Here is a 27,316-nt window from a genome sequence, read left to right on the forward strand (position 1 = left end):
CTAAGGTTACTTTATCCAAGCTGCATCTTTTTAGTGTGAGAGAAATGCTTGCCCTTGACCTTAGTCATGATTCCTTTTAGAGCTGTTATCTTTTATATTTGCTTAAACTTCCTAATCCATGTCAAATTAAAACCACTGAGTTCCATAACTTAATATGATTCATTTTTAAATACCTTTGTGTTAAAATCTGTTTAACTTTTTTCACATGTACCTTTGTATCTGCCTCAAGTTAGATCTAGATTTTAGATGCCATATCTCCATAACCCTTCTGGCCAAAGCCTTGGAACACATTTATACCATGTTTTCGGGTGTGTCTTGGCTTCCGGCTTTTTTGTATTTGGCAAATTGGCACATTTAGTTCTTTAAATAAAAGTACATAAAGGGGTCACCCAAGATAGTTTTGTTATGCCATTTAACAAGAATTTGGGTTTCAGTGGGTAAGGGTGGCTTATGGAGTGTGCTAAAAATTAAATATGGTTTCATAATTATATCTGGTTTAAAACATTTGAAGTGGGATAGAAAAACAAGCTACCAAGTGTACATGCTTTTAGGAAGGTGATTGCCCTTTCATGCTCCAGCTTTTTTTTTTAAAGGAACCTTTCTCGTGCTTACATACGTTTTGAATGCTTAGTCTATATAAACCCTTGAAGTGGATGTGGGGCGGGTATGGCTGGGAGCCTTCCAGGCAGATGGAAATGCACGAGCAAAGCCAGAGAATGTATGTATGTCTTTGTACTTTTAAGTGTTTGAGGTATAAAGGAGTAGTTCAGATTTTTAGGTGCTTGAATAGTAGGGTGGTAAAAGTAGTTGTAGAGGATTTCAGGTGTTTATATTGTTTATACTGAGTAGTTTGTACTTAATTTGATAGGCAGCAGTCGGGGTGGTGGGGAGGAGGGGGTGGCTATTGAGAGTTTAGGAAAACTGTTTGGCAGTAGTGTTAGTGTGGGTTGGGATGATGAAGGACCTTTTAGGAGGCTGGAATTCAGTGGTCCAGATGAGAGGTGAGGGCCCAGAGCAGAATGGTAACCATAGCAATAGAGGCAAGTGCAAAAGGATAGGCCTCATCAGGGGACGTGCAGTGGCTTTTACAGCAATCCTGCTAAGACTTTAACCCACAGAAGTCTGGTCCCCAAATAAGGCGGGTTCTAGGTCTTGGGAACGAAACCTTTTTTTCCCTTGCAGACATTGTATATAATGAGACTTCTGAGAGTATATTTAAGATGTTTTTGATTAGCAGTCCACCCTTATTTGGTGGCTGTCTGCCAGAAGTTTGAAAATAGCAAAGAAGCTGATAATCTTAGTTCTCACAATTTTTTATTAGGAACTTTGGAAAATAGAGACTTTTCTTTCATGTGATCGTAAGAAACTTTAGAAATTAAAATACGTATAGGGCCATATAAGTAAAAAAGGAAAACAATTCATTTAAAAACTTTATGGCTATTTGGAAATAAACTCTGTGAGTGGGAAAACATAGAGGCCACTCCCCCTTCTCCCATTAAATCGTGTCCCCACCAAGTAACACCTCATCCTATCTCTTGGAGCCCAGGGAAAGTTTAGAATAGTCTAGATTGATTTATGCTGAAGTGCTGTTCATAAATTATTACATGGAGAATAACAGGAGAAAAGCAGTCTCAGTTGTCACAACTGATGTCTAAATTGAGACATGAATATATATTGAAACATTTTTTTAAGCTCAAAATTAATGGCTCGTGTTGTTGGAATATGGCCTTTTTTCCCCCTTCCAGAGAGTTTCAGAGCCAATAGAATCTATAAATAGTGCACAGCCCGGTTGTCTGTGGTAGATTGAGTAGAGCAGAATCGCCTGTCCTTAAGTGAAGGGGAAGTAGCTTTACATTTTTAGTAACTGAATTGTTGGCCAGCATAAAGGTAAGGGCCATGTGAGCAACTTATTTATAACTTCCCATAAAGGTATGTGTCTGCCTCAAGCAGAGAAACTGTCTGGGGTGCTTGAAATGTAAAAGTGCAGTAGAATCATTTTCCATATACAGCCTTTCTAGCTAGTTGGTGCAATAAAGTGATTGTTCGCATCCCTGGGGCTTTCAGAAAGAGGGGTGTCAATAGATTAGCTCATTAGTGTCACCTCCTATGGAATAGAAGGAATTGAGGCCATTAAATTTGAATTTATGGTTTTATGTAGTGAGGAATGTTTAAATATTAATTCTCAAGAGTGTATCCAGGACATAAAATTAAACTTGGTTTAACCTGTTGGGTGTGGTCTTCCACCTACTCTACCTATGTAGTCTAACCACAATTAGGTTCTTGTCAAAATATTTCATGGGTATAAAAGCACTTTATTTTTTCACAGGTTCAGTTCAACTCTTAAGTTGTTGCTTTTTTTGTTTTTGTTTTTATAAAGAACATAGAATCAGACTGAATCCTCTGGTAACAGTGGGAGAAGGGAAGAAGAGTAAAACATTTTTGTGGCATCCAGTAAAGAGTATGTTGAACTCTTTTGGTAGATGCCAGAAAATGGAATCCATTGTTATGTGTCGTCAGTGTCATCATCTGCATCAAGAGTAAATCACAGCCAGGTTTAGCTTCAGGATGAAGTTTTTATAATCATAAACAGGCAAAAGATGTTTTTAGCCCTCCTTAATATTCATTGTTTATTTCAGAGGCTAAATTTTTCTGAATATTATGTTGACAGTCTAAAGCATCTGCATATATGGTTAAAATGTAAACTTTGGCTTTTGTGCCAGTATCATGGCTTTATTTAGAATTTGGGCAAGTTGTAATAAGTGGTAAATGGCCCATTAACTATATTGGAGGCCTCATAGCAGCACTAATTTCAAATCGTGCTGGGTTTACAATTTACATATTAAAAAATGTTCACTTGATTTCATTCAAGGATAAAACTGACATCCTATACAAGCATTACTCTAAACAATCCTATTTATTGGTCCAATTATTTCAATTGAAAGATGCTGGTTTACTGCTTCTTAGTATATGTGAACAATTCTCAGTGAAACTGTTAGAGATCAGTTTGACTCTAGTGGCAGAATAACCTCACAGGGTTTGGATTCACTTTTAATTTTCAGTCCCGGGATTAAGGATCATTTATAGTATAATGTAACAGTGTGGGCAAATATAGCTTCTCTTAATGCCCTTCTGATATTTTGGGGAAAGCAGGCTTTTATGCAAAGCATCCACTTATGAATTGCATGACTGCCTTTTCTCACTATAAAATTTCCTTCACATTTCCTCCCTTCTCCCACATCTGTAAGAGACAGGATAGCATGCAGTATTTTTCTTCATTTTATTATTATTTAAAAAATTAAGATATGGTTTAAGGTAGTTCCTTAGGAAAGATGCCAAAATAACTAGTTAATACTGTTATAAAATCAGGCTCTTAATTAAAAATGCTTAATTTGTGCAAGAAAACTACATGTTAAAATGAATTTGGAAAGATTAGATTGGAATTGCCTCAAATTCAATTAAGCCACACTGCATGGACGTGCTGGGAATATCAATACAATCATTGTAAATTTTGTACAAACTGATTTGTTGCATTATCTTGCTCATCTAACATACGGTACTTTTTGTGTCCATATTGCAGACGGCAACTCCAAACTAACATGGCAGTCAGACTGTGTGATGTGGCTTCTCTGCTTAGAAGTGGTTCGTGGGCAGCAGAGCCTTGGACTGGGGTCTGTGGGATTTTTCTTAAATTCTGTAGGCCTTTTTTTTTTTTTTTAGCATGTTGCAGGAGTGCTGAGGCCATACCAAACACTTGAACCTTTCATTTGGCATACTAATTATTCTTACCTTCAACCTATTACGGTATGGCCATCATTAGGACTTAAAGCACATTGCAATTTTAACCATAGTGGTATATGTAGCATCAGAACCATGCTTTTGTCTCTGACTTTTTATAATCTAAATTAGGATTTAGTGCAGACTCAAAGAAAAGAGTGACAAGATTTTTTAAAAAAACAAAAACAAAAAAGTTTTGGTATGGTCTGAATACTAAATTACCGTAATTCTTTACATTCTGTTTACTATGTATTTTTTTGGTTACTAAATTTTGAAGTTATTCACAATTCCTGAAGCTCAAAAAAAAAATTTTGTTGAAATTGTAAATCTGGCTGGAAATTATTTGCCCAGTAACTGTTGAAAGAGTTTGCATTCTGTGAACAGTTGTGTTGAGCCTATCAATGGAATATGCATTATTTGTAAAATATAGCACATTAGTATCATTTTATTCTGAGCAGATGGTCCTATAGCTGAGAGATGCTGTAATTTTCAGTGCACACAGCCTACTGCAGCTGTTCACTTGAATGTTGGCTTAGGAGCTCATTCTTGCCACCTGAACATGGAAATAAATGTGCAGTTGAGTGAAGAGTGTTTGTTGTCCTTGCTAAATCCTGCTAATTTCAGTCAATGAACACTTTATATTCCAGATGCCATCCCAATGAGCTTTAGTCCAGACCTCATATTTGGGGCTCAGATAGTTTCTACACATACTCTAACTTTTGAATAGCAATTTGTTTTCATTAGCCTTGGCCAGTGTCATCTTGCAGCTCATTGTTTTCATAACTACTGGGCAAAGGTTAATCACACAAGAATTTTGCTGTGGAAAGTGACCCATAGCTAATACTCTACAAACTGCAACAGTTATGCTTTATTAGGAAATCTGAAACCTCCTTTCTCAGTTTTAGGTACATTCGTTAATTATAAAATGGATATCTTAAATTGTCAGATTTTTTTATACAAATTTCCCAAGATTTTTTTTTAATTTTTTTTTTATTCCTTTAATCATTCCCCAAGAATACTTATCCAAGAGATGTAGGTTGCTACCTGTAGAATAAACACCCATTTCTCTGAAAAGCAAGTAAAGTTATGGAGGGGTTATGGGTTGTTTGATATTTCATAGGTAGTCTGGATTTTGTCTCCTATTTTTTTTTATCATGATAGCACTGATTCTTGTGCAGTCTGACCAGTCTCAATCTGTCCTATACTGCCTTCTTTTATAAACATCTCTTGGCAGTAGAAATTCCTTTCTGTATTCTTATCTACTGTTGTGCCCTTTTATTTTTGGTAAGCAATATGCTTTTTAACATACTTTTTTTTTCTTTTGTTAACAGTCTTCCCTCTATGACTTGCTTTTAAAATTTAGTCTCAAATTCTTTGCCTTTCATATGTTAAAACGTCCCTAAAACTAGTATTCCATCAATTCAGAATTGTCAGTTTTGAGTAGTTTTTTTGTGGAGATGAGAGATGTATTGAATGAATTATGAAGGATAATCCTCAGTGATGCTTTGATTTTTGGATTCTCCCACAATCTTGGCTATCCAGAGTAGATAGCTATTGGAAGAAGGTTTTAGAAATTTTGGGGCTGTGGTTTGTGACTCTTTTGCTCAAAAAGCATAAGACTGATTTTTAGGAAACTAGATCTAAATTTTCTTAATATGTGATTTTTAGAGTAGGTTCAACAATTTGAGGCCATTTCCCCCAACTCTGCTCTTTATCCTGTATTTGGAGTTTATAGATGCTCTGTCAACGGGCTTATGTGCTCAAATGAAAATTCCTTGGGCTGGTCTGTTTGCAAAAAAGTTCATATATTTACACTGTTGTTTTAGTGGACTGGATAGGTTTTTGTTTTTTGTTTTTTTTTTTGTTTTTTTGTTTTTTGGTCAGAGTCAAGGCAGAATACCATATTGAATTGTTTGGGGATTTTATTTTGATGCTGTAGATCAGTTGCCTTGTTGGTGATCTTTAGCTGCCAAGGTTGATGAGAAGGGTTGTTAGATTATATAAAGTACACCGAGTACTCATAGCTTCTTTCCCAAGTTATTCTATAAATTCTTTTCATGCCCTAACATATAATATCTGATATTTTCTTATTTCTTACGAACAATAGGAGTATAAGATATTGTCAATCAAAAACACTTTCAATATGTAACCAAAACAGTACATGTTGACAAATTTATATTTTTTAAAGTACTCTTGCTCCTTGATTTTAAGTTAATGGATGTCTGTCAGTTATAGAATATTGAAACTCTTAGACTAACTAAAAATCTCTTCAAAGTTAGGTAGACTATTTTTTGGTTTGTTTTTGGTAGCATGTTAAGCACTTTTATTTTCTAGTATGATTTTTAGTCAGGGTTCAATTCTGTGCCCTTCAGTACTAAATTTTCTCAAGTCTGTGGACACTGCAGGTGAGTAAGGGTATGTGAGTAGACTCAGAATGTGGTTCTAGAGAATGTTTACTATTTAAATTGTGCTTATATGCATGTATGGAATATGTATGTGAAAGTATAATTATGATCTTAATTGAGTAGCTTAATAAAGTAAAAATTAACATAGGTGTTAAACTTTTTTGTTGATTCTTTGTTGTAATTTCAGCAGAACAACTTGTGTTCTAGTGACAAGTGTTTAAAATTTTGGATAGAATCTAATAGTTTGTGAAATATGAATTCTGACATTTCTTATTTTCTCTGTTTTTAGCAGGTAATTGCTGCCATGGAAACACAACTGTCTAATGGGCCAACTTGCAATAACACAGCCAATGGTCCAACCACCATAAATAACAACTGCTCATCACCAGTTGACTCTGGGAACACAGAGGACAGCAAGACCAATTTAATAGTCAACTACCTTCCTCAGAACATGACACAGGAGGAACTCAAGAGTCTTTTTGGAAGCATCGGTGAGATAGAGTCCTGTAAGCTTGTAAGAGACAAAATAACAGGTACGCAGTTTTATATAGGTTACTCACATTTAAAGGACTGTGTTTCAAGGTGTGAGAAAATAAGTTTACTACTTGTAAATCATTCATTGCTACAAATTTACACATCTAGATATTCTCTCTGTTACTGACTATACCAGTAGTATGAAACTTAAGAATTTTCTTTTTCTCTTTTCTTTTCTTTTCTTTTCTTTTCTTTTCTTTTCTTTCTTTCTCTCTCTTCTATCTATCTATCTATCTATCATCTATCTTATCTATCGATCGATCGATCGATCGATATGTCATCAATTTGGCAAGGCAACCCTTGGTTGACCTCACAGATTGCAAGGACCTTGTCAGCTTACTATCCCTTATTTTTTATTTTTTAAAATTTTTTATGCCTATAGCACCTGTTCTTCCTAGGTGGTCTCCCATCCAAGTACTAACCAGGCCCGACCCTGCTTAACTTCCAAGATCGGACGGGACTGGGTTTGTTCAAGGAAGCTTACTTTCCTTTTAAAGCATAAAAATTGTTTTATGGACAGTATATATTATAACTAGACTTTTATATACTCTGAACTGTACAATAACATCTTTTGAAAAATGTTTTAAAAGTGCATGTGTCTGGGGCAGCAAGTGTCATGTTAACCTTTAGCTTTTAGTTCCCTGAGCTTACATGATTTAGCATTTCAGCAATGAGATGTAAGGAGAATACTATTGTGTTCGGGAGAGGGAAAAAAACTCTTTAAATATCCTTTCCCTTAAGTCTGTATAGCCCTTCTTATAATACAGATGAACAAGGTAAATGGCAGACCTCACATTGTCAGTGTATAAGTATTTGCACTGATATGATTCGAGTGTAGCAAGATCTCTTAATTTCCGTTCTTTGACAAGGAAAGGAAAAAGTGGTGTATGCATGCTCCTCTTTATCATAAATATAAGAACGAAAGAATGGGTAATTTGGCCTTTAATGATAATATATTTTTAAAAAAATTTATTTTTTTTATTATGGCGACATTGTTTAATGAAATCCAGTAACTTTCAGGTTACAATTCAACAGTAAGGCATATATATATTGCATTCTGTGTTCACCGACATTTTGAATATTAGTGGAAAATCTTCTTGGTGTTTTGTAAGATTTGACTGAAATTTTAGGGTAAGCCAGAATCTAATTCAGAGCATGTTCTTGAGATAGAAGGGTTAATACTGCCTGTAAGAATTTTAAAACACTGAAAATGTGTAAAGTTATGGGTAGATAGGCTCCATAGCTTTTTTACAGTATTGTTAAATTTGATTAATGGTATGTATCAAGTTTCATTACATGGCTTATAACCAAAACTATAAAATTAAATATTTGAAGTGAGTAAAGGATACTTAAAGACACTATGACTAGTTGGACCAGGAGTCTGAAGTTTAGTCATATGACCTTGGACAAGTCGCCTCTTGGCTTCAGGTTTCCCTTGGTAAAATGAGTTAGAGGGCAGAGAAAGGAGTCACACTAGGTAACTTTTGAGGTAAAGTTTGACTTGTTCTGAGATGGTACCTTTAACTGTTCTTTTATCAAGGCAGCAGGGTTTATTCTTTCCCAGATGAGTGAGTTCTGAGAGCTATCACTTGGGCTTGGCCTTGCAGTCATATTTCTTTTAGCTACAGATTGAGGTTCTCAGAGAGAACTTATTCATTGAAATCAAGTAAATCAAGTAAAAAGCAAGTAAAACCTAGTTGTCATCAATCTATATTGAATAATTAATTTTAGCTAATTATGTTACTTAGAAGTTCACCATGATATCATTAGAAAGGTTTGTCTTTTGTTTTTGAAAAGTGATAATCAAATGGATGAGACTTTTTCCATTTCTTTTTCTACAATATGTGTAGCATATGTAAAATTTATAAAGACATTGTTTTTGAACAGAACAAAAGGCTTCTATTCATGTGTCTGTATGCTAAATTTTATTTTATTATTTTTAGCAAAACAGCATCCTTTATATGTGAATTTTGCAACTTCTTTGACATAAATAACTGTATGATAAACGGTATGAAGGCTGTGACGTGAGTGATGTGATTTCTAATTTGATTGCTTGGTAGCTTTACCTACCATGAAGAAAAATTGTGTTTGAACAATTCATATAAAAGTCACATTGTTTTTTGTTATGATACTGGGAGTAGATGAAAATATTAAATCATACATCCTTCATATTAGGCATTTTCCACAGAAAACATTTAAGAGATTTTCATCTCTCATCTCTGGTCAGTCTTGAATTATCATATTCTTTCATAAACTTTTTGGTAGAGCTGTTATTTTTTGCACCTGTATAAATCTCAGTTCTGTATCTCCATACTCTTTGTCTCCTTGGCCTTAGTGTGATGGACAGTGGTGATTGAACCACAGCCCACGGTTTATTTGAAATACATGCTTATCCACTGGCAAACTACGTTAATGTTTGTTGTCCATTTGTTTCACCTCCCCACTCCCACCCTGTCTTTTCAGTGAGAGGGAGCTAACAGAGTTTTCCACCCTAGTAAAGTTTCTCTTTAAAATCTCTGGTAAGCAAATGGAGTACCCAGGAAAATCCACAGTGGGCATGAGAGTCAAAAGATGTTTTCTAAGCTTCATTCCATGAGATACAGTCATAACTATTCTTCAAAATAAATGTTACATTGATGGACAAGTTTGAGAAATGCTGCCCTCCCTAGTTTCCTATTGAAGATCCACACTGTGGTCGTTAGCATAGTAAAAACTATGTGAAAACCCTGCTGTAAAGAGAAACCGGTTTGTCTTAGAGTTCCCCAGCCTTATTTGACCACAGAACTCATTTGGGGGGTATTACCCCTATTAGATTTCCATTGAACATGTTGCTATAAAAGCTTTTGAAGTTATTTTGTTATCAGTCTGAAACTCTTCCATAACCTTTTCATATCAATAAAATATGAGCATGTTTCATAAAATGAAAATCCATGATAATAAAGTATAAATTAAAAAGTTGAGTAGGCAAATCTGAATACAAAGGACTTCTAGTACCACTGTTTTGATTTGCCCCACTGACATCTTATACTTAGTATGAGTTAAAATAGTGATCAGAGTGTCTGACTCATTTAGCTTCAAGCATAAATTACCTTAGTTTTTTTTTTTAATTCTGAGTTTCTTAGTAAATATTCGTATTGAACAAAATAGCCTAGTAAATGGTAGATTTCTAAAAACCAGATTTTGAATGGTTGCACTTTGCAAAGTGGGCATATCTTCCTAAGAAACTATTAACATATCTCTAGAAAGGTTTGAAAGAATTTATGAGGATTTGGACCCTGCTTTGTGTTGTTTAACATTAGCCAGCTTCTGCAGTTTCTCAGTACACATTTTAGGGCCAAGTCAGAGTTCCTTGGTCTCTCTCATTAATTATCCAATTTATCCTACCTCCTGGGGAGCTATTGGGCTAGCTCTCTGTATTTCTGTCATGTACGAGATGAGCATTAATTGTCTGGGTTGTAAGAAAACTCTGGGATTACTCTTTAGAAAGAAAATTTAAATACCTCCTTTTTACTTTTCTTAAATCTTTTCTTACAGTTATGAAACTGTCTCCAGCACAAAAATATCTAGGTAGGAAAGCGTGTGCCTGTTTCCTAAGTCCTAAATAGAATATGTAATTTTTAGATTGTGTTGGTGTTAGCAAATTATTGTCTCTATTTTGATAGAATGAAGATTAGGGAAATACATTGGCACGTCTTCAGTAGGAAATAACAATATCTTCTCACCCGACTAGATTCTATTTATTGTGTTGTTTTTCAGGCTCTCTCTTTGGGCTCATCCCCAGCTTTGTGCTTCATCCTGTTTCCTATCTTTAGGCATTCATCATGAGAAGCTACTGCTGCTTATACAACTTAGCTGACATTGGTTCATTCCTTTGAGTTTTTAAATGCACTTCAGTCTTTGACACCTGCTGATGCTGCATTCTGGAGGATTGATTTAGATTTATGATGCAAGGAATGAATAATAGAACGTTAATAGTCAGGAAAGCCTATGACGTGACTGTATGTAGCCCACTCTCTAACTTAACAGGTGATAAGAGGCCTGGGTTTGTTGAAATGACTAGTCTAAGACCACATGGCTATTAAGTGGTAGAATAGTGACCAGAATTCTGGTTTTTCTGATTTGTTCCCGGGATGTTTTCTCTTTGCCTCTTTGGAGGCCAGGACTCTTTAAAAATTAAGCATAGGACCAACTGATGAATTTATAGTGAGACATGACTTGTTACAGTGTCATTGAGGGGCATCCTCTGGTGAGTGTGTCTTCTTCAGAAGGGAAATGGGAGATTTTTGAGAGTCAGGGACTGAAGGATATATAAAATGAACAAGAGTATCCATGCTTCTCTAGAAGTTTTGTAATCTACGATTGTGAATTTGGATGTTCTAGCCCAGTGATTCCAAATCCAGCTGCACATCGTCACCTTAGGGAATTTTTAAAAATATAGAGTCTGGAGGCCTTGGGAACCCTCAGAAAGCTCTCCAGGTGATTTTGATGGGCAAGAAAGTGGTTTGGGGAATCAACAGTCTTTGAGGTATGATCAGGGAAGTGTACTTGCATTGGAATCACTGGGATAACTCCCAAAAATGCAGGTTTCTCGGCCTTACCCCAGCCTACCGAATCAGAATATCTGTAGGCAGGGCTGGAATGTTCCAGTTACCTGGGAGTTATCCATTCTTTCCTTGAACATTTTGCCAGGAGCTAGAACCAGGGATTTCCAGGTTTGCCTGAATTATGGCTGGAGGTAGATGGAAGAGGTGTTGTAACTGCAGGGCCTAATTTTATGGCAAAATAAATTTCAGTTGCTGTCCCTTCCTAAGCATTGGTCTCTGAGTTAATTCCTGGGTTCAGTACTAGAGATGTTGGGTTTAAAAGTCACTAGGCTATGTCTTCACTGAACTCTCTACCAGTTCCTGAAAGTATGTGTGTGTGCATGTATAAGTGTCTAATTAGTTCAAAACTCCAAGATAGCTTTTCTGTTGTTGCTACTTTCCCTTCTAAAAGAAGAGATAGAGAACTATAGTTAGTTGAAGACCTCAGGTAATAATTGCTTTTTTTTTTTTTTTTTTTTATCTTGGTCTGATGGCTTCATTCTTATTCTAGGAATTGTTTGAGGTGGGCCCTATGCTGTCTTCATCAGCTGCCAATTAGAAACTTTCAGACAAAAGGAAAAAAAGACCAAAACAAACAACCAAATACAAACTATAGGGGACCTGAGGAGGAACTTTGTCATTGTAGATTATCTCTGAACTGGCAGCGCCATGCATGGTAATACTGCCTCCTTTTCATTTTTCTCCCCTTAGGTTTTGAGTGGTAAAATCTTTTGTTACATGAGGGTTCTTAGCTAGGTTTAAGTTATGTCTGTTGCTTCTTGAGGACCTTAAAGTTAGTTTTGATCCTGGTTTATTTTATCAGAATAATGTGATTTTCAAACTTTATTTTAATGGCATGGGTATTCTCCCCTCTTTTAAAAAGCATATATAATCTTAAAAACAGAAGCAGACTCACAGATATGGAGAACAGACTGGTCGGGGCTGGATGAGAAAGGTGAAGGGATGAAGAAGTACAAATTGGGAGTCACAAAATTGTCATAGGGATGTGAAGTACAGCATAGGGAATATAGTCAGTAATATTGTAATAATTATTACAGTTAGTACTATGTATAGTGCTAGGTGAGCACTAGATTAATCCAGGAGGATCACTTTGTAATTTACACAAATGTCTAATCACTATGCTGTACACTTGAAATTAATATAAAATAATGCTGAACACCAACTCTAATTGAAACCCCCCCCCCAAAAAACCCAATGCATTCTTAGTTCCTCAGGATTTAAACAGATAAGTGGTATTTTATTAGTCTAATAACATACTTCAAATTTAACAGCATTTATTTGCTGTGATGAAGTTAGTAATGGTGAGCATGAGGCTGTTTTGATGAAATTAATTTGAAAAGGTGCTAGATTGTATGTGTCAGTTACAGTCTTAAGGTCAGCTGTTAGGTGCCCATAGTATCAAGAGATCAAGAATTTTGATTCTTGCAAGTAAGTATTTAAAAAGAGAAGGGTGGGTAGGTGCGTGGTGGTAGCTTAATAAACATCTCACTTTTCAGACTCTGGGTACTATTTAATTATAAGTTTGGCAGAAAAGCTAGTGCGTGACCAGGTTTTCACAAAATAAGATAACGACTTCATGGGGTAAATGCTTTGATAATCCTTAGTGTATGTGTATATAGTACATTTGAGCATGGCTATCTTTAGATTTTAGCGGCAAAAATTGTATAAAATGGAATTTGTATATCGTTAAACCTAAATATCTTTCTACCGTACCTTTGTCTTCCAGTCATGGCTAATCAATCATTTAAAAAATTTCGATGTTATCACAATAGAAACTTTTTATAAAGTTTTTTGGGGAAACTTTAAGGTTGTTTTTTCTAGGATCATTTTTTCCACTCAAACCTTGAACTGAATGTTTTATAGAACAATCTTCAGTGTCAGTGTTGAAAAATTTAGACAGAAAATTTCAGGATAATGAAATTAGAAATTTATAAAATGTAAGGAATCAAATACAGTTCTTTACCATTGTCAGGGAGGAAAAACTCTTCTTCTACCCTCTTAGTTTAATTTGCAGGCCCCCAGTCACTGAACCTAACAAAAGACATTATACAATATTATATGTCAATTTTATTGCAGTAAAATTGGGGGAAGATTAAAAGAAGAGGCACACTTTTTTAAAATTAATATCTTAACTGCACTGGCATTCACAGGAAAGAATTGAAACTCAAAGAAGTTGTTAGACTTGGAGGCTTGTATTCCATTTTAATAAAGGAAAGAGGATTTGGGCTCCAAGGCACAGTAAATTGTAGGGAAGTGACCAGGAAATATATGGGAGAAACTAATGGAAGATATCGAGCTATTTTAGGTGTGTTAGTGTATACCCATATACCAAGGTTTGTTTATGTGTCTTGGCAGTGACTCCATCTTTGGTGGTGGGGGTTGCTCTGTCTTCCTGGTATAAGAGAAGGGGATATCTTCATTTACAAGGGAAATTTATGACCTGCTTTTAGGGAGAAAAGGAGAGGGCAGAGAACCTTTTCTGCATCTGTTGATTCTTAATTGCATTCAGCTCAAAATAATCCTTATACCAGAGTGGCATATTTGGGGTGGTATATTCTGGACCCCATCACCATGAAAAAAGTTAATTCTCAATTAGTTAACCTAAACAGAAAAATTTCTTCTTTGGATAGCCTATGATAATGAAACCTTAAGTGGCTAGTTGCTGGGAAGAAAAAACATCTGTTGTGTGGATACAGAAAAGTTTGAAACAGAACCATTCCTGGTTAATTTGTAAATCATATGGATTTTCGTGTTTCTCATTTCTTGATGCTCATATTTGTGTTACTTTATATTTTCTTGCATTAGAAGGAAGGGAAGAAAAGTATTGTAACTCCCAAGAGCTGGTTACAGCAGCTTTTTAAGAATATTTACACGGAAAATGAAGTTTGGGTAAATGAGGTTTAGAAGTTTTGATTCTGTGCATTCTTGGCCTTTGTCACTGGGACTTCTAGGCTGACCATGTTTGTCTTCCCAGTTGATTAGGAACAAAATGTTGAATGCCTTGACTATTACTTTATTAGTTTGATACAAAATACAAACTTTGGAAATGTATTTTAATTAATAGAAAATAAAATACAGTTGAAGTTCTTCTGTAAGAATTCCCCTCAATATTTAGCAAGGTATAAGTGTGTGCTATTTGCTCTTCCAGATGTTTTCACACTTTTTTTTAGAAGATTTTATTTACTTTTGCATTAGGGGATTGGTGGTGTAGATGGAAACCATTTTCAATTATTTAGTGGCTGTTGTAGTAATGATGAAAGATGTGGATGAAGAGAAGATAGTAGATTAAATAGGAGAAGATAAAGAGCAGTTAAATTCTAATACAGGATTTCTTCTTTCTTTCGTGTTCTATAGAATGTTAAAATCCTACTTCTCAGGTATGAAATTGACACACATACCCCTGCCTCCCCATTTCATCATGTAGTACAAAATAAACCTGCTTTTCTTGAGATGGTTTTTATCCTGTTTTACTACCCTGTCTATTAAACTACCTTAGCACCAGTCTTTAACTTTCGAAATTATGACTAAAGCAAAGCATTTTTATTTTGTACCTATTGGAACATTTCCTTTTAAATATTTTCTGAATAGAATATAGTTGATCATTGGAGCTAAAGCTGTTAAAGCTGTGTTTCAGAATTTGCCAACTTCTTTAGAGCTTGTTCTAAGTTAATTGACTTTCAGTGGTGCACACTGGTGCTACTGAATTTTGAGAACTGCGGAAACCCTCAGAGTATGCCTTTCCAACTAAAAAGGTCAACTTAAAAAATTTTTATTTTTCTGGTATTTTACTTGTGTCATTTGATTTGTCAGGCCTATACAGTGGCATATTTAGCATGTTTTACTCCTTAATGCATTTGGTTTGGCTTCTTAAAATTACGGAATGTCAATATTTTAACACCATTGGATGTCCCTTTTATTGGTAAAGTATCTGTCATCAAATATTTGAGGAGCTCTAAGCTGTAAAGCAGCATTGGCAGCTCTTCAAGTATTGTGAAGAAACAGATCTTCAGTTAAAACTATCTTTTTGTGATAATCTCTTACATCAGACATCATGTTGAACTGATTGAGGGATGATCATTCTGCATTTTCTAAATTAGAACAAAGATTTTCACTCTGTGCCTCCTTTAAGAAAAAAAAATGCAAGATGGCAGTATTTAATTTAAACTATGTTTATATGAGTTCCTTTACATCTTTCCAATGTGAATTGGACTTGAAACAACCCTCTGCACACTAGGGTTGTCTTTTGCTTAGTTTGGGATCAACTTCCTGGGATTATCATTGAAACATAATGCCTGCTACTTTCTACTCTCTTGCTTAGGGAGGTGGCCTAAAAAGCACTAGTTTTAGAGGTTTTAGTCTAGAAAGAACACATTACACTTGAATTCAAATCCCAGGCTAGTCACTTACTTGTAATGTAGTCTTATGTGAATTATTTGACTCTGAACTTGAGTTTTTTTCATAAAGTGCCAGGCACACAGGGGTACTCTGTCCTATCTCATACTTACCAGTTAATATTCAGTTACTTGACAGTTGCAGACTTTTTTCCTTGGGCAAATGACTTTTGAAAAAAATTTTCAAATAGATCTCTTTTCTTAGAATTTTTATAGTTTCTCATGATGTAGGAATAATGCACTAATTTTCTATCCTTTGCTTTCTAGGTGATTTGACCAACACAATTGACTGTTTAGTGGTGGGACAAAGTGGGAATAGGAAGTACCAGGCAGGACTTGAGAATCCGGAAAGATGATTAATGGTATTATACCAGCCTCTATGAACTAGAGCACTGGAATGTGGAGTTATTGCTCTGTGTGGTATTGTGTGAATGTTAGTCAGAATGAATGAGCTTGGCTTAAAATATGAAGATACCCTCAGTTGTGCTTCCCCATTGGACTGTCATTGGCCTTGGAAGGTCAGCAAAGTGTTCAATTGAGACATGAGGTATCGGTTTGATAAAATTAACTGGAGGTTTGTTTACACTTTTATTGACATCCTTACCTTAAGATTAATACCCCTATAATATAAGTTGTAAATACTAATACTAAATATTCTGATCATAAAATAAAATTTTCAGCTGGGGAAATGCAGAGACCTGTGTGTTCAGTCGTTAAGAGCCCAATATTCCTGTTGTGTTAGCAGATCAGAGGATTTAGAAAAAAAATTGCTATCTCTTTGTTTTCTTTCTGTTGAAATATTCATTGAAAACATTTAAAGCCTTGCATTATTCAGTCATCACAGACTTTACAGATTTCAATTTGTGTAAGGGGGGTGGGTGATTTCCATGAGGGCATGGTTAACTTAGCAGATGTAATTTTACATCTTGTTTTCCTTTTTTTGTTAAATTCTTATGCATATTGTGAATTAGAGTTTATTTTTAGCTCTTAATGAGTTCTTTTCTCATCATTGTACTTTTTGTTGGAACTCTGTTTTCTACATAACACTTTGATTTTGAAAGAGGAGTGTATATGGCTCAGGTCCTATAATTCACCCCCAACCCACCCTCTAGTTCAACTAAAATTTGCATTTTTGTGTTTGAGGTGATAGATCTAATTACTTGTAGAATAGATGTGTCAATGCCCCAACTCTTCACAACCTACCTGACCTTCAGGCTTTTATCCTGAGGTAAAGTCAAATTCTTTTAAAGTAAGATTTAAAGGAGGCATATAGATACATGTAAACAGGTAAACCAGAATCATTTCTTTGGATACAGGATAATTGGAGCCTGAAGGAGGAACTTTATTTCCTCACATTTGATGCTTTAAATTCAGCCCAAGGAGTCACTGGGTGGGTAACACCAAGGCAGTGTCTTCTGAATCCTTCCTAACTCTGGTACTAGTTAGTTCCTGAGAGCTTTTTTCAGACCATTAGAACAAATTAGTTTTCTCTTGGTCCACTTTGAAGTGTATCTAAATAGGCTGGTTTTGGTGTATCAAATTAATTGACACTTCTCATATAAATTAAGGGAGCTCTCCTACATGATTTTTTGAAGTATAACCTAGCTCTAGAATTCTGTGACTTTTCTCTTTTGTGACTGTAGCTACTAAGTTAGCTCTTCTTAAACATAGTGTCTAAGGATTCTATGTAAGGTGCAAATAGCATATGACTTTTTCAAGCAGAGTGATTTGGGATCTCATATTTTAACCTCAAGATATTAAACTAAGTTTGTTTTTAGACCCTTACCTTAGTATTTCTGAGCCTTTATTTTGGGGGTGAATCCTTTCATTTGTATTATAATAGGATTAAAATATAGAATTGGCAGTACTTACTTGTGACTGTGTTTTATATCAATACATTTCTTTCGTTAGTGCTGGAAATCAGAAGCCTTTGTAAAAAGGCATGGTAACGTTCAATATATTATATCCCACAATGCCATATCCTAGAACGTTAAAAATGGGATCTAATGTGCTGTTTAAAAGCACAGTGTGCAATCTTTGGGGGCTTTGCTTCCTTACTCTTTGAAATTTTAGTTCTTTGAGCATTTATGGAAAACAACATTTGTGGACATAGCCTTTAATGTAAAGAGGGCATCTAATAGTTTTTGCCGACTTCTAGAACAGGACAATGGACTTTTAAGTCTCTTCATTTTTTTTTTTTTTGGGATGAGATTATTGCAAATGGATCTACATTAGCTTAGTGTAATTAGCTCTTAGGTAATTTTGAGTAGGTAAAAGTAGGCACTGAAGAGGGATGAGTGAGGCTTAGCTTCTTCTCAAGACCAAATTCTGCCACGTATATAGACATTTAGCAAGCAGGCTTGAAGTGATTGATAATACAACTGCTTTGCAAGCTTGTAGTCCAGATTCTCTGTTCTTTTTAGGCCTTGATCACACCTTATGTGAAATGTTCCTTGAGACTGAACACATTCCAGAGGCAGGGATCTGTGCCCTCAGTTTGCATCATGCAAAAAGAAATCCCTCTAAACAGAGGTTGGGCCAGGGCCATTTCACATTTAGGGGTTCTATCTATAAATTATAAGCCTCCTTGGATTTTTGTGTCCTGTTTCTACAACAGGAAATATCTCTAAAGTAATTTAGTCCATCTGCATACCTAGAATACCTTTAATCTTACCAATGAGACCCCATTTCTAACACTCATTACCCTAATTAACAAATAATTAGCTTAAGGAACAAAAATCCATTTTGACATCCATTGTGCTAATTAGCAGAGAATTGGTTGTTGATTTAGCTATAGATAATAGATAGGTTTATAGTAGTCATTTTTGGAGTTTGGCCTTTACTTTTATTATGCTAGTTAACTACTGCTGGACTGCACATTCATGATGATGTGTTAGATGACCACCCCTGGAATTAAAGGGTAAATTACTGGTGTACTGGTAACTTCACACTGATTCATATCAAATTAAAAATTATTGTGGTAAAATATACATAACATAAAATTTACCATTTTAACCATTTTAAGTGTTTGGCTAAGTGACATTAAGTACATTCACAATGGTGTGCAACCATTGCACTATCCATTTCTAGAACCGTTTTATCATCTGAAACAGAGACTCTGTACCGATTAAACAGTTAACTCCCCAGTATGTCTCCCCTCAGTCTCTCGGAACCACCATTCTACATTCCGTCTCTGAATTTCCCTATTGTAGGTACCTCATGTTAGTAAAAAATGAAAGCATACAATATTTGTCATGCAAAGTATTTAAAAAGTAGAGTGATTGTTTCAGGAGGTACTAGGTTTTTCTTCTATTTTCTCCTCTTCCCCAGTACTCCTTCTGCCCACTCCTCCCCCCAAAAGAAAACCCACAAAAAACAACTAGCCAGACAAACAAAAGCCCAGAGGGTAGAATCATTCATTTTTTAGATTATAGGAATAATTATTGTAGTAAAGGAAGCCTTAAGTGCCTTCCTGAAGCAACTTTGGGAGACAGATGCTGATGTAGGTTGAATTTAGAGGTAGGTGGTCTGTGGCCTCTTTATGCCTTTACATTGTTTCAGGTTCTATGTCACTGAGTAGAGTAGTCTTCATTTAAAATTTTAGGTCTCATATCTTGGCTTCCTGCCTTCTCTTTTGGCATCAGCCAAATGCCTGCTGGCTTTAGGAACATCATTTCACACTTAGCGACTGTATTTATTTTCAAATGTTGGCTATTGAAAACTGAAGGGCAATTCCATGAGTTGAGACTTAGTAGAAAGCCTCTCCCAGGTTGTGTGAGTTTAAAATAATAAAGATAAGGTCTTAATTCAAGCTTCACATAAACTTCTTTCTGCTGTCTATTTTGCACGTGCTTTGTGGGGAGCTTCCAGAGGCCTCTTACTGGAATAAGGAAGATCAACCTCTGGAGCTGTAAGGTCTTATCTGGAAATGATAGCGAAGGTGACTCAAGCTTAACCATTTGTTTGACAGTCTTGTCTAAGAATCCAGGGCATGCTAGAGAATGTCAGCCGGTGTTGGGTACTTCATTTCAAGGTGATGACTATCTGTCGAAGAGATCAGGAGTCATGAAAATGAAATACTGATAATGTAATTTCTTATGGTGGCACCTTATTGTTAAGGCGAAATAGAGATGGAGAGAACTGGTCATACTTTGGAGAGGGATGTAGAATGTTCTAAACAAGTGACTTAATTTTGTTTTTGAGCTAAAATTTAGAAGTGGTGCTTTATATATGCAGGGATGGTCTGGTCCACTAATGATTTGTTGATTATTCCATTTGACGGTTAATATTTGATGGTGTCTTTTATTTGAATAGAAATGTGAGAGTCATTTCTTTTCAGTTTGTCTGGAGAAATTTATAAGACCCTTCATGGATCCAAGAGAAAAAATATTTTTCTTTTATGGGTAATATTCCAATTTGGGGAATTCTCTTTCCTTCTATATTGCTGGTGGGAGAGTAATTCCAGAAACTAATGGGCAGGTCCTCTCTGTTCCTGCCTTAATATAGGCAAGGGGTTTGTATGGGACCCATGTAAAATCAATTAGGCATTTTTTTTTTCAGGATCTGGACTCTAAAGGAAGTGATGGAGGGATATGATGATGGTGACCAATCTCATCAGACTTCTTTTTGACTCTGAGATGGTGGTGGTTCTTTCTACTTCTTAGCTCATTGGTACCTGGTTCCCAGCCCCTACTGATTATGGAAATCTCTGCGCCTCTTCTGATAAATTCCCTTCAGCTAGTTAGCTAGAGTCAACTTGTATTACTTATAATTTAGAACTCCAGTGAAATAGCTTTTGTATAATTCACATTTCTATCTCTCTGTCAGAGCTTACTTTTCAACATATCCAAAAGTAAGCTTGATTTTTTGTTGCTATTTCTTTGGCCCATAAGAGAATAACTTTTGTAATTGCTTAGAAGTCCCTGCTTTGAACTTGCCATCTTTCCATATTGGCCTGTCGGAGAAGGTGCAGGTTCCAAGCATCATCTTCTGGATGCCTTTGCAAGCCAACCATGGAGTCACCAACATTGTTTAGAACAGAGAGTTTTCCATTAGGAAGTTATTTGAATCAAAATGGGAGATTGAACTCTTTTTCTGGTTTAGGTCATAAGACATTTCCAGTTAGTTGGGTACCTTTTACACCTACATTATCCTAACCTGAACGTTTAGCCCTTTTAAAGTACTTTGCGTGGTCACCTGGATTGTCTCAAGCATCTATGATTTAGAAGAAGTGAAGCTGCAACCTAGAGTCATCAGATGTAGTACTGCTTAATAGGGACAAAAGGTATTATAATTGTTATTTATTTGTTTGGAACAGGTTTTACCTCTACTGATGGAGTTTGAGGGTTGTTGTTTAAGGACTTTCACTTCGAACAAAACAGTTACTGCTTTTGCAGAATACTGTTCATTGCCAGTAGGCCTGCAGGATTGGCATTCTGACTGTTTTCATTTTCCTAGTGTCTGTAAGGTCACGGTTTTCCCTCTTTTGCACCTGTTCTGTTCATCATTGCTGTAACAGATGAACTGCCCAAGCATGCTGCTTACTTGCCCCAAGACTTTCGTTCTCCCCAAGTTTTGAGGAGAACAAAAGCTGTTGGTGAAAGAGTTTTTCTGTTTTGAGAGATGTGTATGTATGTGTATTTTATAAATAAAGTCACTCGACTGTCTTTCAAATAATTGACTCATATTTAATTCACATTTTCAGTGTTAGGGGAAACCAGAGTTGTGATACAAGTATGCAGAAAGAGTAGATGCAATGAAGATGTTGATATTCTCTCCAAGTAACATTCCCTTCATTTCGTTATGTTTCTTGGTCATTACTTTCCTTGAATTGTGACCAAGAACAACCTTAAGAACAGCTGAGATGACTCGCAACAGTGGCATTTTCTGTGATCACTCAGAAGGTCTTTCTGGATGTTTTATCTCTAATTTACTCTTTAGAGGTCAGTAATGCGTGGTGACTCTTGTTGCTCATAACAGCTGATGAGAGCCATTTACCTTATAGGAAAACAGGCTCGCCAATGGATAACCTACATATATTTCCTCTGCCAACTTAGTCATTATTTAGTTAAAATCCTTTGGTGTCCAGCCACATGGGGTTATAGGTATGCTTAGAGGCATTAAATTTCTGTTTCATGGAGTCAATTAGTGGTGTACCTCATCAGTGTCAGTTATTTTGGACTTCAGTTCTCTTTGAAAAGATCATATTCTGATTTTATCTTTCAATATTTTTATTTCTAATTAGTCACTGATTCAGAATCATAATTATAATTGTAAAAATATCCAATTTCCTGTTCTCGAAGTCCGTTAAGATAATTACGTAAGCTTAAAGGATTCGTTTTAAGTAAAAATATATGGTATGGAGGTAGGGAGAAGGATGACGTGGCTAGGATATCACCAAGTTTTAAGAGATGATATAAGAAATCTTTGATTCTGCATTCGGAAAACAAGATTCCTTTGGGGATTGTAAAACTCTAATTTAGCTCCTGGTCACTTGATTTGAGTTTTCTTACAAATTTTGCTTCACTTTTTTGATCTTATATGAAAATGATAGAGAATGAAATGAAGAAACAAGTTAGCTTTATAAGGAACAAGGAATAATAGAATCAAGAGAATAATAGAATCTTGGTGAAATAATTATGTCTTATGGTAAGATTTAAAATTTGACCAAGGATGATTATTTGATAAAATTTGATAATATAGTTATCACTGTGGTTAACCTTTAGTTTTTCGTTTCTAGATATTCAGTCAGAACTCTTGAGAACTGCTAAGAGATAGAAGAAATTCTGTGTTTATTTTCATGTTTTAAGTGTGGAAAGATTAAAATTAAGATGTAACATAGAATAGTTAATTAAATTTTTAAATATGTTTAACATAATCTTTCATATTTTGAAGGCTTAGGAAAAATAATTTGCCCCCTCTGTTTCTTCAAAAGAATGCTGTTTACAGCTAATCAGTCTTTATCTGAATCTTAATTTCAGAAGTATCGGACATTTTTACACATATACTAGTAACAGCTGTAGATAGAAGATAAAGCTTTTTAAATATAGTACAAATTTTATTTCCTTTAATTTACAGGTAATTTTTTTTCAGAGAGGAGCGTAGGATCAAGAACACAGATATAATAGAGGAGGCTTTTGGATTAAGGAAATGCATTTTAGTTTATATATTTTGTTTTCTTACTAGGAAATACCTTGCTTGAAGGAAAAAAGATTGGTAATCTACGTTTAAATGGAATACCTTAATAATGTTGGTGTTTATTAGGAGAATTAGAATAAGCACTGACTTCATACATTGTATTATATTTGAGAATAGGGCTTGACTGGCGAATTATCTGGCAGCATAAGATTTTTCAAGTTTCCCCCAAATAAAGCAGATTAATTTGTAATATATAACTAGTCCCTTGCTTTTTGTAAATAGCAAGGAAGAAATTGTCAGCAGCAAAATAGGAAAACTCCTTGACACTAAAGACTATTGAATATTGGAATGACTAGTGTTTAGTGAGATCTTCATTTGAGTGGTGTTCTTGTAATTGAATACCTGGCATTCTTTTAGAGCATTTTATAGCATACCAAGCTCTTTAACATGACTAATTATAATGCAAAGGTCTGAATTTATTTGTGAAACTTATTTGGCAAGGGAGATGATGGAGTGAGGGGGGCATCATTTAATAGATCTTGGTCTCAGGGTCATACATGAGGCTAGTTAGCCAAGAGGCCATAAACACCTACCCTCCTTTTCTTTAGGAGACACTTTAGGGTAAAAAAATGGATTCTTGTGAATGAAATATATTTTGTCACCTGACTTTGCCCAAATCTTGAAATGGGTTTGCAGGATTGCCATGTAATGGTCCCAGTAGCTGTAGGCTCTGTCTATAGAAGTTACTTTGCACACTAGGTGATCCTTAGTATTATTTAATCTGATGCTGTTAAAGCAAGCACCATCCCAAAGAGTGAGCCTCAGGTATGTGAATAAGCAAGTAATGAAAGGAAGCATCATTTAAAAAGTTCTTAAGATGAATTAAAGTTGAGGTTATCTTCTTGAATAAGATTCTTGAGGTACTTGAGATGATAAAATGGTAATAAATCAAAGATTAGTTTTGTGTTTAGGTTTTCCCTGTTTCAAGGGAAAATATATCTAGAGGTAGCATCAATGATCAGATGTACTAAGATGTGGAGTACATTATTTGAACATTTCGTTTTTAATATGACCTTCAGTCAGTAAAAGACAGGCTTCTGTGCTTCTCTGGTTCCGCCTGATGGTGCATTTACTGTGATGCTGATGTGGACGGTGCCACATCACTTTCGTATGCTAATGAGTCATTATCTAGGCAAAATCTTTTAAGCATTTGCTTCTTAATCAACATGTTTATGTGAATTTTAAATTGGGAGGATTACAGTAGCTAATCTTTCCAACTTTTAACATGATTTTGGAAGAAATGCTCATGTGTGATATGAATGTGGCAATCATAGGAGCTAGACCTTTTTGTATTTCTCAAGAAGCCATCTGTTAATTGGCAGGCGAATTGCCCTGTGGTCTCAGAGTGGTTTGCTCTAACACAGCTACCCCTTAGCAAAAATGAAATGGATATGTATTTCTGTCAGGGTACCTCTTTGATGTAATTTGTAGCCATGGTTTCTATCTGACCTGCAGCCTTTAAACTTTTACCATGTACAGCTCAGCTTCCTCTATAGAATGTGTCCCATTGGGATTCTGTCCCCTTTACTGCTTCAGAGAGGGCTTTCTTGAGGCCCTGGAAGCTGTGTCTGCAATATTTAAATAGGTTTCCTTTATAGTCAGCATTTATACCCTAACCTGCCCCAAAACAATTGATCTGTTTTGGATTTCTTCTAAGTATAAAAATCAGTGCTTTTGTGTGCCTCTTTTTAAATTGAGGGGGTGGGTAAGAAAAAAACATTTTCCTCATATCCTCTTGAAAATATAACTGCCTTTCTTCATTAAATATAAACTAAACACAATGTCCTGTACAGAGAGAAGGAAAATCACGTTATTTATACCTAAATCTTTGTGTCGACTGGGGACAATGGATGTCCTTTGGAATTTTACTTCCTTTGTCTTTGCTAAAAATATCACTAATTTAGTGATAGTCTTCCTTTTTGAAATAAAATGAACTAAAGTAAAGAGTTGGAGAATACTTTATCAGTGATACAGATAAGAAGGTGAAAGGATCTGTGTGTTTTTATTTTATTTGAAACTATTTTTTCTGATGTGATGCTTGCCATCTTTTGTCCCCTCCTTGAATGACCCAGTCCTCCTCCTTCTCTTATTCTCTTTTTATTTTTTGATTTGCTATCACCATATTATATGTGAAGGACTTAGATATGTGTGTGCGTTCAGAAGTCACGTATAACCATGTGATTGCTGTACAAAATGTCAAAATAAGGTTTGTTAACACTTCTGCCCACTTATGGTAGATATTAACACTTTCTGTGCACTCATAAAAGCAGCTTACCCAGGGGAAGAAAAGGATTCAGGTATACATGTTTTTGTAGCTATGTAAAAGAGGTCTCAGAAAATCGTAGGCTTTTTCTGGGGTAGTTATCTTGGGTTTTGATTTTTTGGTAGCTGGGGTTATGTCCATGCCTGTTAGATATGTAGTGAAGGAATATTTGAGGGACTGTTGGGTTAGTGCTCTCTCTTAATTTCTGGGTATTAACCTAAGGTTCAAAGGTTCCTTGCTCTTATTTCCCTTATGAAGGTGAGAAATTACCATGCCAAGCAAGTACAGGTCCTCTTGGGGCATGGGAGATTGCCTTGGATTCTAATCCTGGCCCTTATTCTGGAAAGCCCACTGAGGGAAAAAAAAGTACTTGGTCTGAAAGTTCAGTTTTGGGGAAAAGGGGACTTGGACTGAGTTAACATGCTCATTCTAAGCTAAGAATGTGTTTGGCAGAGGCTCAGAGAACAGCATGAGCAAAACGTTTTGCGTGCCTTGGAATAGAAGATTTAGGCTGGGTTTGTCAGATGAGAGGTTAGTCGTTTGTCCAGATGAGAGGTTAGCTGTTTGGGATTGGGGCAGTTTGTAGAGACTTGTGGAAAAGGATGTGGGTTTTTACCCTCTAATTTTTGTTTTTTAGGGCTCTCTGCATACTTTATTGAAAGAGATTGGAGTGTGGTCCCCTTCCTAGACTGGCACAACTTCTTGCTCAATGGTCTCCTTGATCCTAGATCTGCCTCTCCCCAGTGATTGTTCCAGGGAAAACCTGTCTTCCTCAGGTTTTCTCTATATCTTTCCTCATGGCAACCTCCCTGCTTGGTGCATCCTGCAGTAGGCAGACCACTGTTAACCTTCCCATGGGGCATCACTATTCTCAGAGTAGATAGTCTGCTTTTTTACATCTGCACAGACCATTTTTTCAGTGTGCCCTTGGTCTGACCATCTCTACTTCTCTAGACATTAGCTCTTCTCCATATGTCTATTTCCTTAATGTATCTGTCAGGGAACTCTTAAATTTCATGTCCTCTGTTTCAAGTAACTAAAGCCTTCTCTTTTTCAAGTTTGTCCCAGTTAAGCGTGACACTCCAGTTAATCATAGGTGTTGCCATGTTCATTAGCTGTTGCATCTCTCTCATTTACTGTCATGCTTTAAATTTTTGAGCTAAGATCTTAGAGGGCAGAGACCCTGTGATATTGATACCACCTGCTTCCAACAGCTAGGAAACCATACTATGCATATGAAAGCCTTTTAATGCAATCTGCTGATGAGAGAAGTTATCTTGTGTGGGGGATGATTTTGGCAGTAACAGACATTTTGGTTTTAGCCATAAGAGTTGCTTTCTGAGTTTCTGGAAAAAGGAGTATGTAAATCAAGTCCTGTTTTAAATGAATCTTTTTATAATATGGATGGATATCTCTAATCTATCTGCTTTGTAATGTTAGATTTGTTTTGAGGGTTTAAGTGATTAGTGCACCTGCAGGATGCCATTTTTCTTTTATACAGAAATTTGATGGATTGAGAAAGAATGGTGAAGTTCCAGTCAATAGATGACATGACAAATAACCAGAAAAAAATGCAGGCGTATTTGGAGATTATGAATATTCTGGTTGGAAGGTTGGGAAGTTTTGGTGCACAGGACTTTCTTTCAAAATAATTCCCAAACTTGGCTGAAGGCAATGAAGTACATGCTGGAAAGACCGAGTTTGAAAAGGTCTATCCTGGTTTCAAAACCTACCTACCACTCACCAGATAGCTCTGTGCCTTTGAGCAAGTTAATCACCGTCTCTTGACCTTCATATTTATATCTGTAAAATGGGTACAGGTGTATCTACACAGAGCTTTCTTGTGGGAATTAAATATGATTGTATATAATATAAAGCTCATGAGTTGCTTGATAGCAGTTTATAATTAGGCAGTGGTATTGTGTGCCTCCAGGAAGCTAGATATAAGCATTCGGGAGGCGTGGGAACAGAATTTTCTTGTAGACCTACTGAGGTTTTATATTGAAAGGTTTTGTCTGGTGAACCTTTAACTTTTGGGTGAGAAAGATACTTTTTTTTTTTTCTTTTTAAAATCATTCTGTCTTCAAGAAGAAAACTTATAATCTCTAAGAACATTTTTTTATCATGTGGACCTGGTGAGATTTATAT

General features: G+C 35.8%; 1 protein-coding gene across 29 annotated transcripts in view; it reads left to right on the forward strand.

Annotated features, from left to right (window-relative positions):
- Nucleotides 1–27,316, forward strand: part of ELAVL2 (ELAV like RNA binding protein 2) — a 151,731-nt gene that overhangs the window by 75,273 nt on the left and 49,142 nt on the right. For 14 of the 29 annotated variants that reach the window (XM_025044300.1, XM_025044302.1, XM_006908348.2 and 11 more), the window contains one exon: nt 6,469–6,712. In XM_025044300.1, the coding sequence (XP_024900068.1) occupies nt 6,469–6,712 (244 nt within the window). Of the gene's footprint in view, nt 1–2,658; nt 2,668–3,577; nt 3,669–6,468; nt 6,713–27,316 lie in introns of those variants that run through there. The other 15 variants (XM_025044289.1, XM_006908346.2, XM_025044290.1 and 12 more) reach the window with 5 other exon arrangements.

The sequence above is a fragment of the Pteropus alecto genome, unplaced genomic scaffold (assembly GCF_000325575.1).
Source record: "Pteropus alecto unplaced genomic scaffold, ASM32557v1 scaffold222, whole genome shotgun sequence".
Lineage (NCBI taxonomy): Eukaryota > Metazoa > Chordata > Mammalia > Chiroptera > Pteropodidae > Pteropus > Pteropus alecto.